Genomic DNA, 10,985 nt, shown 5'->3' with positions numbered 1-10,985 from the left:
AATTTTTCAAAATGTTTTCCTAAGGTTTAATATAACATCTGCTATAGCTCCATACTTATTCTTCAAGCTGCATCCTGTATTTCTTCTTCAATTTATCAATGCATTGGTTACATTTGCATAAAATGCAAATTATATTCCTTGGTGAAACATCAAGTGTCTCTACTTTGAATATGAGAGTTGTTCTGGTTTCTTCTTTACACTACTGAGTGAACTAGAGAAATAACTTTTCCACTTCTTTTCTCTATACTGCTTAGTTACTACATAAGTAATTTTTTTCCTAATCACACATTTCCTCAAAATAACCCAAAGAACTGTGCTAAAACTGGAAATTATAGGTAGGTCAGGCTCGACGACAGTTACTTAACCACTGAATGATAGTGCCTCAGGTAAAGAACACTAAAGTTTTACTAAATGTGCAGTTTGAGTACTTCTCTTGATTGAACAATATGTATTGGGAGCTTTGTGATACTTTGGAATCTAATTTTAGATTTTAAACATGTGTAATTACTACTAAAAAGTATCTATAATAAGTATATCCAAACTAGAGCATAGATTAGGAAGTTTTTTTATTTCTGTACTCTTGAATTATGTAAAAATAACAAAAACTTAGGACATACAGAGGCATCTGTGGAAGCCCTAAGATAACTGTACTATCTTTAATAACAATGCTTCATATTTTTAATATGCTATGGTATTTCTACTTAAGAATCATACTTTTCCCCCTTATCTAAGTATCTCTATAATTTTATGAATAATCTATCCAAATATGCATAGCAGGCCTTTGGGAGAGAAAAAAAATACATTCAACATTTTTCTTAACTGACACCTGACTAGGTTTTTAAAAAATATAAACATGCTATCCTATCAATTTTTATCTTCAATGACATATGAAAGGTCCAAAATCAAATTGGCAGTCTCCACAGCCACCTGCAGGCCACTAAGCTTAGCAGTAAAACAGTCCAAGGTCAGGTTGTCGGCTGAGCCTGTAGCTTCATGTGGAAGGTAGGTTTGTGGTACAAAGGGATGCCGAGTACTTTTTAAGAAAGACCAGTGGAGTTCCTCCTGGCTATTATAGAGTCCACAGCCACATCTTGAGAGCAAATCTGGCCAGTTAACAATAGAGGGAGCCTCTGCGTGAGCAGACCAAAAGTGTCCATACTTCATGTCGGTAAGAACTTCACCTCCATCGTGTTCTAAAGAGCCAGCGACAGATTCTAAGGCACTGCAGAATGCTTCGGTGCTTAGTTGAAGTTCTGTTTGAGTACATCCATCATCTTTGAGAATGCTTTCTGGTTCATTACAAGTCTAAAGAGTAATAAAGCCATTGAAAACACATACACAACCGTATTATAAAAATGGTTCTTAAAAATAAGATACTTGATCAGACCCTTATAAAGTTATTACTTATGCTCAATTTCCTTAGGGGTTCAGCACAATGTTAATGGGCAAACATGGGTCCTCTGGCCAGGCTATTATCCCTTAATTGGGTTGGTTATAGTATAAATATATGCTAGTCTGTTATCAGAATGAATGAATCAGAATAAACCCCATCATCAGCTTTCTCTGAATGACTGCCCAGTCATGCCTCCTCAATATATGAACAAGGCATAATGCATATATTAGGAGGAGGTTCCTGAAGGCTAATATCCAAATGAAGTACTTAGCTGGCAAAGTGTTTGAGATTTGTTTAAAATGAGAACACACATAATTATTGAGACAAAAGCCATTTAGGGACATGTGCAATTTTCACATCAATGTTTTAAAAATAATCTATTTAAATTAATTGAAAGGTAATAAAATGCTAAACTTTTTTTGTTCCACCATTCTAAAAAAGTTTATCCTAGCAATTTCATGATAGAAGTAATATATTAGCAAGCTAATAACTGAATGATAGTTAAAACCCATATCCAGGGATCCCTGGATAGCGCAGCGGTTTGGCGCCTGCCTTTGGCCCAGGGGCGTGATCCTGGAGACCCGGGATCGAATCCCACATCGGGCTCCCGGTGCATGGAGCCTGCTTCTCCCTCTGCCTGTGTCTCTGCCTCTCTCTCTCTCTCTGTGACTATCATAAATAAATAAATAAATACCTTAAAAAAAAACTTAAAAAAAAAAACAAAAAACCATATCTAAATTATTTCAAAGCAGCAATCGCTTTTTTTTTTTTTTTCTGCCCAGGTGGTATGAACCAGATGAGACCATCTTTACTGTGTATTCTTTTCCCATATTTTCAGTGCTGTGTTGTTTCTTCAAAATCCTACTCAAAAAACTTTCCTCTTCCAAAAAACTTTTTCTAGTTTACTTAATTCAATTTGCAGGCTATATTATTGTATATTCAGCATCAATACATGGGCACTAATTTTGTTTTTCGTAATGTATATTCTAGTAACCTTTCATGAATGGACTTTATCATCAAATAGATTTTAAATCATTTTGGGAACCAGGGTGGGGTATATCCGTAAAAAGCATGTATTCTCTCTCTAATCCTAGTCAGCCACTGGAAGCTATGCAGTCTCTCTTGCTTTCTTTTTTTATTTTTAAAGTTCAATGCAGGGCTTGAACTCACAACCCTGAGACTTGAGCTGAGTTCGAGTCAGAAGGTCAACTGACTGAGCCACCCAGCCACCTCCTGCAGTCTCTTGATAACATTCCTGACTAACCAAAGAATCAACTGCAAATATCTGGAAAACACATACCTTTCTGTATCCATTTTCAAATAAAGTAGGTCAGTATTTATGAAATAATCAGAACTATCCTGCACTAAGTTTATCTATTATCAGGACACAGAGTTTCTTAAAATGAATAAAAAACATTCTATTTGATAGAATTTATATCATAAATAGATGCAAATTTAAAAATTATAATAGAATCTAGTGCTTAGAATGCTTTATTAAATGAAACTAAGTCTTTTCTTGATAGTCCAGAAGGTACTGAGTATTTTATAGAATCTTAATACTTTCATTATGACTATCAATTATTATCGTACCGCGGCAGTTGAAATCTGTATATAATTTACATTACCAGAATGCTCATTTCAACACGCAGTATTTCACAATACTCAAAGATTGTGATCATTTGGTGAAAGGCTGGATTGATAATAATCGTTGTGATAAAGATACTACCTTATATTTGCAAGTATTATTTTCCTCAAGTGTTTTCAAATACAAAATCTGAATTATACTACTGAGAAAGCAAGCATTAAAGGCTGCAGGGTATTGTGATTTGGTTTATTATCTATAAAACAAATGTTGCTGAGAATTTAGATAATCTGAGCAGACTACCTAACCTACCTTGTGTCTGATATATGCTGCCAAATGAGTTTCAGTACAGCCGCCTCCCAACAAAACACATGGTTCCTTGATGGTTAATTGCAAAACATGCAGTGCAGTTTGACATGTGAGCTAAAAAAGAGACGAATTATCAGAATCAGACATTGGCATCAGACACACAAAGAAATATAACCATGTTTTCAAGGGAACTTACGTAGTAGACTCAGAGCTGAATTTTAGTTGCAAAAGAAAAAACTTGTGTTGCCAAGGTTGTAATGTAATTAATACATTTTGGAATAATAAAGATTAGAAATTAAAGAAAAATACTTTAGCCAGATGTTTGTCTCCATGGACAAGATTAATATCATCTTTCATATATACTTCGTTCTTCAAACTGAGATTCACAAATGGATGGCCTCAAAATAACTGGGTCAGCAAGGTTTGCTAGTATTTCTACTAAAAAAAATTATTTCAGTCTAAATAAGTTAGCTGTATACCTGCTATAGAATACCATTCAAGTTGCTGTGGAAGTAATAATATCTACAATCCAGTAGTAATAAAAACAGAGACCTTTCATATTTACCAAAGATATATTCTTGAGTATACATGAATCCTTAAGATTGTGACCAATACCACAGGTTATCACTTTTTTTTTTATGATTTTATTTATTCATGAGAGACACAGAGAGAGAAAGAGAAAGAGAGAGAGGCACAGACACAGGCAGAGGGAAAGCAGGCTCTGTGCAGGGAGCCCGACATGGGACTCGATGCCGGGACTCCAGGACCACGCCCTGGGCCAAAGGCAGGCACCAAACCGCTGAGCCACCCAGGGATCCCCCAGTTATCACTTCTAAGTTGCGTTTGTTATTGCTGGTAGAAGACAATAAATTCTATTAAGAGGTGGATGATGGGTATGGCTGGGGAACTAATTTTCTCAGTGAATTATTCATACACATTAGCATAAAAAAGTACAGAGTTCAAGTTAATTACTAAGAAAGTTCACATGTTAAAAAAAAAGTTCACATGTTAAAGATCTTTACATTGCTTGTAAATACTAGAAATAGTAACTGGTAGCACTTGCTACCAGTCTACTGTAATATCACAGGTAAGTAAATCAGCTTACTTATGACTTTAATTCCATCATTTTTGTTTTTGCTTTCTATATCACCTGGGAAAGTTACAAAAAACAAAATACATAGCTCACCTATATGAAAAAAACTATTGTCTATTTAATCCCTGCCTCAGCCCCTAGATAATGGAATGCAGTGTGTGACCTACCTTCAGCTCATCCCAGGCAGTATCATTTCTGTTGCAGAGAAGCAAGCTGCAGATAGTTGCTTCATAAGGAATAAGATGAAGAAAATGTTTGAAGCCAAATTTTGCAGGGCACAAATCTTTCACACTTCCATAACTACTAGGAGAGATTGAGCCTATGGAACCAATAGGCTGTGTTCCTATTTTTTAAAGTTTAGAAAACACAAAATATATGAGTAAAGATGGAACTTAACAATCATTTAAAATTGATTCTTAGCCAATATTAAAAGTCCCACAAGCATATACTTTAAAACGTGAAATATAAATAACAAGATGCTTCTAATACCTATAAAACAAGTAGTATTCTATTAAAATGATATACAAATAAAGCAGAGGTTCTTTTGGTTTATAGACTTCATTGAACATCTGTTAGGAGCTATTTTGTATTCTCTAGAAAAAGGCACACAGAAATGTGAGTATATTTTCTGGGAGCTTAAAAAATTTGCAGGAGCCCAGAAAATAATCACTGAACAACTAGACTTCTTTGAATAGATTTTTCTCTTCTGAAGCCTCAAAGATTAAGGAATACTTGGATGATCTAAAATTTAAGGATTAAAAAAAAAACCTACAAGATTTATTATCTCATTTGGTGGGTGCAACAGAAAATCTCTGTATTGAGAGGATCTGGCTCTGCAGCTTATGACCCACTGGACATGAAGCAAGTCACTCATGTCACTTAATTTTTCTGAATGGGTCCCCCTACAGGAGTAAAATGGGGATGGTATTATCTCTTTCACAAATAAAACAAATCAAAGGTTCAATCTTCTGTATGCCCATGACAAACTTCAAACACACCAGGGGCCCATGCACAATAGCCCTACTTAATCTCTATCAATAAGGAGGAATGTTGTCTGAAAGGGGGGAGGATGGAGGTAACATTAACTTAGATAAACTAGGGACAGTGGAAAACATAGTTTATCTGAGCCATGGGCTCAGGTATAGTTGTTTTCCCCCTTCATCTCCAAAGGTCTTTGCTCCCAAGAACCAGGATTAAAGCTGTGGCTATTTACACTATGTTCTAATTATATATGGGATAAATAAGAATTGTTGGCTGGTATGGTAACCCAGTGCCCCCTTGAACTATTTTTTTTTTTTTTTTTCTAAGATAGGTAGAGACACAGGCAGAGAGAGAAGCAGGCTCCATGCAGGGAGCCTGATCTAGGACTTGGTCCCAGGACTCCAGGATCACGCCCTGGGCCGAAGGCAGACGCTCAACCACTGAGCCACCCAGGTGTCCCTAAACTATTATTTCTATGGCAAAATGTTTCACATTTTAATATTTTTGAAGTATATATTCTTAAAAAGATTTTATTTATTTGAGAGTGAGAGAGAATGAGAGTGCATGAGCAGGGAGGAGGCGGGGAGGGAGAGGTAGAAGCTGACTCCTTGCTGAGCAGAGAGCCTAATGAGAGACTTAATCCCAGGACTTTGGGATCATGCCCTGAGCCAAATGCAGACACTAAACCAACTGAACCACCAAGGCACTCTGTTTTTGTTGTTGTTGTTGTTTTTGTTGTTGTTGTTAGAGAGAGTGAATCTTTAAAACTCTCACAACCCTGAGATCATGACCTGAGCTACAATCAAGAGTAGGACACTTAATCCACTGAGCCACCCGGCTCGAATTTAAAAACTAAATAATCTGTAATACCCAATATTTACAACCGGAAAAGTCATGAAAAACCAGTAAATATTTAAAACTATGGGTCTAATCCAGAACATCAACAATGAGTTCCACAGAACCATTTCCATTATTTAATAATTTCCACTTTGACAATCGTGGACAGCCTTATAAAGATAGGGCAATAACACAGATATTAGGTATTCAATACTGACATACATACTACCACCTTTTAATGACTTGTTAATAACTAAAAACTAAAAATAGTAAACTTTAACAATGGCTTGTCTGATAAGTGTTGCAATTGATCAGAATGGAATGACTGATATCAATGCAATTAAAGGGATATTGAAAGTGGCTCAAATCATGAACTCTACATTGTCAGGTTTCTTTGGCTGTAATTAATAGGTGAATATCAACCTTATGTCTGATTTTAATTTACAAAATACAGTGAATTTCTTGCCTGTTACAATTCTGTATCTTATCACGTTAGTCAGTTAAACAAACGTTTTAGAACACCTACTGTGGACCAGGCCTGTTGTCCGTACTAAAAATAAAAGACAGTCCTGATTCTCAAGGAGCTCAGCTGGAAATATCTGGGATATTTAAAGCTAGTGTGCGCACACATCCACCCACCTACCCACCCCTAATTACGAATTTAGGCAGAAGTACAGTAGTGAAGAGGTAGAAAAGTAGAGAAAAGGAGATATTTTAGCTATAAAATTACCTTCTGAATATAATGGAAGAGGTTTGTAATATTCAAGTAGAAGAATTTTGTGTAAAGTATTAAAGACCTTAGGATTGTGAAGCTGTTAAACTTCTCCATATTCCTAAGGTATTTGGGAGAGTTAATGGTTTTAGATTTTTAACGGATTCTGTAGCCTTTTTGGGATTGGAAAATACCTAGAAATTGCCATAATCACTCAATTTTTAGAAAATGAACATTATAGGATGTTTTTGAGAAACCACCTTTTCTGGCAGAAACGATACACATGCTGTTGAGGTTGGCAGCTTCTAAAACTTTTCAAGATGTTAACAGTGACACACATCAAGAAGGTCTCCGCTCAAAAAAAAGGGGGTCATTTATTAACTGTAAGGAGCAAAAGCTGAAGGTGCTTTTTACCTGTCACTTTACTCAGGGGTTCCATCAGAGCTACTCCAACTCGGTCTATGGCAATGACACGATGCATACTGAGAAACTGTTTCAAAGACGGGTGTATAACTTTCTGACACACAACAAGATCTACGTGATCACTGACAAGCTGCCTCCCTAAGCTGAGCAACTGCTCCAGGACTGCATTTTCAAGAGAAACCCCGTAAGTGACCACCATAGTTCCTTCTCCAGTATCAGAGAAATCTCCTGATAAAGAAGCACAAAAGAGTGCCACCTTGAAGGCTTCGGATTTTTTGATAGGTAAGATCTTCATCAACTGAATTTCTGACATTTCAATAAGAATTCCGGGTAATACACTAGAATCTAAAACCCTCTGACCTTTTAAAGGCACAATTATACTGTTTCCTAAAATGAGGCGGTCTTTGGTGTTTTCTGGAATTGTAAGCAAAAAGGCTCTCAGAATCAAAGCACTGAGATGGTCTCTTTCCTCTCTGGTGAGCATACAGGCAGGTTTACTTGTAACGATACTGCGCACCAAACAAAGGAGGGTCTGAGGACTACTAAAGTCAACTAGAATTCGACAACCACAGGACTCGGACTTGAGGTAACTGGTGCAGAGGCTCAAGAGATGCTGATTTAATTTAGTAACAGTGGTGGGTGTCAAGCCTGTTCTCTGAACATTTTCAATCAGATTGCAGCAAAGAATGGCTGTGAATAAGCCACAGTCCCTGAAGCATGACACGTGATTCTGCATGGATGTTGTCAGGATCTTTAGATGGGATGGGTGACGGGAAGGTTAGAGAGTAGGGCCGACGACTGTGAGGTTGTACACACACAGCCTCCGAAGCCGCTATGCACTTGCTTCAGCCTACCCGAAGGGCCATAGCTTGATGTCAGGATTCCTTTCAAGACACAAAGTGTGGCCCTGACTCTCTCACTTGTCAGTGGCTCACTTTTACACAACGACGGCTTTTTAGCTTCTAAACGAGACATCTTACTTCAGGTGGTAATTGGTGAAGATGGCTTTTATTTTGTTAACCATGTTTTTTCTATTTACTGCATTGTCAGGGGTCTTGACATTTAGAAAAAAAAATTAATCTTCAGGAATGGAAGTCTTGAACATGTAACAATGTGGCTATAAAACTAAATAGCTCCAGATTTATGAAGCTAATTAGCATGTAATGACTTAATGACATATTAGTAATTCCAAATATTTATTTTTTACTTCATTCTCCAATACTCTGTTGTTTGCCTCTAGATTGAGATTTTACAGATTCTTTTGCAGCCCTCTGTATAAAGTATGTTCCAAGATGGACACCTATGAAAGACACCCCAGCTACAAGAAGCCAGTTCTTTCTAATCCAGCTGGTGTTTTTCATCTCTTCTTTCAATATCAAGCTCAGATTCAAAGACGCTTCTTTCTGTAAGAAATAAAGGAAAAACATTTCAGAGAAGTAATTCCAAACATTTAATAGAATGCAGCTTAATATTTTGATGCTCTGCTCCCTCTTTAGATAAAGGAATTACTAATTGGCACAAGACTCCACAAAATCCACTCAGGCTAACAGTCATTCCTTTGTTCTTCAATGAATCCCTACAAGAAAAAGTACTGATATCTGAATGATTTTGGAATGCAGAACATCATAGCTAGAAAGCTTACAGTAAGGCTATTTGAAAATAGTATGCCTCTATAAGAGAAATGCTACATTATAAAACTCATTATAAAACTGAGTCTTTAAAAAAAAAAACCCAAATGTTTTTATTCTCTAACATCAAGATTTAATGTTTTTTCTATAATTCTGGTTTACTTGGAAACCATAGGTCTAAACAAAGATACACTTACATCAAACCCTGCTTGTAAATAATTATGAAATAAGAGCACTGTTAGTCTCTTTATAGTAGACACACTCTGTATTGTACAGGCTACCTCTAACTGTATAAATCTGCACAGCACATTGTACCAAAGAATAAGCCATGTCTTTTGGGGGCATCTGGGTGGCTCAATCAGTTAAGCGTCTGCCTTTTTTTTTTTTTTTTTAAAGAATAAACCATGTTTTCAATGTTTGGCTAACATCAGAACTAATTTTATACAGTTTTATTCCATTAATCAATGATTGCCAGTTTTAATGTCCTACAACTGAATCCTCTCCAAGACTCTGGTTAATGACAGTACATATAAAAACCAGAAGATATGCTGTTTGACAAAGAGAAAAATGGGATCTGATTTGCAATTTGATCTCAAAAGGTCTAAATACAATAAAATGTTAACAAGTGCAGTTGCAACTTCTGCTGGCTTCCTTAACAAAGCTGTAAATAAATTGTGTGCCTTGAGGCATAAAATCCTGACACTTTAATAATGTGTGCAAAAAACATAAAAAATCTCAGGTCATAGACCTTATCTGTTGAGGTTAGGTGCTTTGAAGGTGAAGGTTCAGCCAATTATTATTTTCAGGAATATGATAATTATGCTCATCACTTGGACAGTATTTAGCATAAATAAAACTAATTGGACTACCAGACTACAGTATACCTGAAGTAGATTATGGCATACATAGTGTGATACAGACCAAAAAGGTGATGTGAAGATGTGCAAAGAGGTGAGGAGAGGGAGGGAGTGTTATTCAGAGTGTTATTTTGGTTACCACTCCTCCCCATTTAAAGGACTGTAACCATGGCAACTGGGCCCAATAAAAGAAAGGCAATGATGGCTAGTTTTCTCCCCGCAATAAAGCTTTGGTCGTCTTTTTTTACAAGATGAGGAAAAAATCTTTCATCTTAAGCCAGGAACAGCCAAGGTACTTAAATATTATTTCAATGGTTATTTTAGATTCAGCAAAATCTGGGACATACGTTTAAATGAAACCTTAGTGAAGTGACTTCCATACATTATTTTACATGATATAGTACAACACAAATCATAAATCATAACAGAAACTGAGACCAATAAAATGATTTTTCTAGTTAAAAAATATTTTTTTTTTCAATATGTAACAGTGACACGCAACTTTTCAAAAGTGGAATTTGTTAAGTTGGCACCTCTAACAGTCTTGTGGTAGTGAGACCAGTAACCCCATCTTTTGGCTAATATCTCTACAAAATGAGAAAGGAAGAAATCACTGAAAATGCTGGTGACTCCCAAATCATTTTTAGGATGTCAAAATTTGCTAACTTGTGGGTCTAGATCCATATAAAACAAGCTACAATTGAAAGAAATGAAATGAACCAAACATATTCTATAAGGCTGGCCAGTTCCAAAGGCTACCATACATGAATGACTGACTTCCTGGATGCATGGGCTTGGCAGGCAGGCTTTTGCAGTAATGGTAACTTAATTAAAATAACAGTAAAATTTACATGACTGTATTCTGAATTTAGACATACATTATAAATTATGATTTAAAGAAATAAAAACAGGTAAAGTTTTCTCCTAAAAAAAAGCCAGGTTTCCTTGGAGAAATGGCTGATTCTAGGTTTGAGGTAAGAAACACACAAGATGAGCTCAGGACTGTTTTTTTTGTCAAAAAAATAACATATTTGGGTCATATCGAAGAGCATAGGAAAAAAAAGAGGCGTCAACTTGGAGGGCATCCAAGATGGTACAATTTGAGTCATAAAAATAATATTGATAATAATAGCTTGAGATAATTCAAATAATATGCAAACTCATGAATTC

The 10,985-nt window shown here is 36.1% G+C and overlaps 1 protein-coding gene across 1 annotated transcript; it reads right to left on the bottom strand.

Moving 5' to 3' along the window:
- Window positions 1-549: 549 nt before the first annotated feature.
- Window positions 550-8,305, bottom strand: LOC112673590 (MKKS centrosomal shuttling protein). The gene is given in 5 exon segments (XM_035705382.2): window positions 550-1,305; window positions 3,288-3,398; window positions 4,545-4,720; window positions 7,322-8,089; window positions 8,092-8,305. Coding segments are annotated over 5 exon segments (1,710 nt in total). The 3' UTR covers window positions 550-864.
- Window positions 8,306-10,985: the final 2,680 nt, after the last annotated feature.

Source organism: Canis lupus, chromosome 24 (genome assembly GCF_003254725.2).
Source record: "Canis lupus dingo isolate Sandy chromosome 24, ASM325472v2, whole genome shotgun sequence".
Classification (NCBI taxonomy): domain Eukaryota; kingdom Metazoa; phylum Chordata; class Mammalia; order Carnivora; family Canidae; genus Canis; species Canis lupus.
The sequence above is the reverse complement of the archived record's forward strand: the minus strand, read 5'-3'. Positions and strand labels throughout refer to the sequence as shown.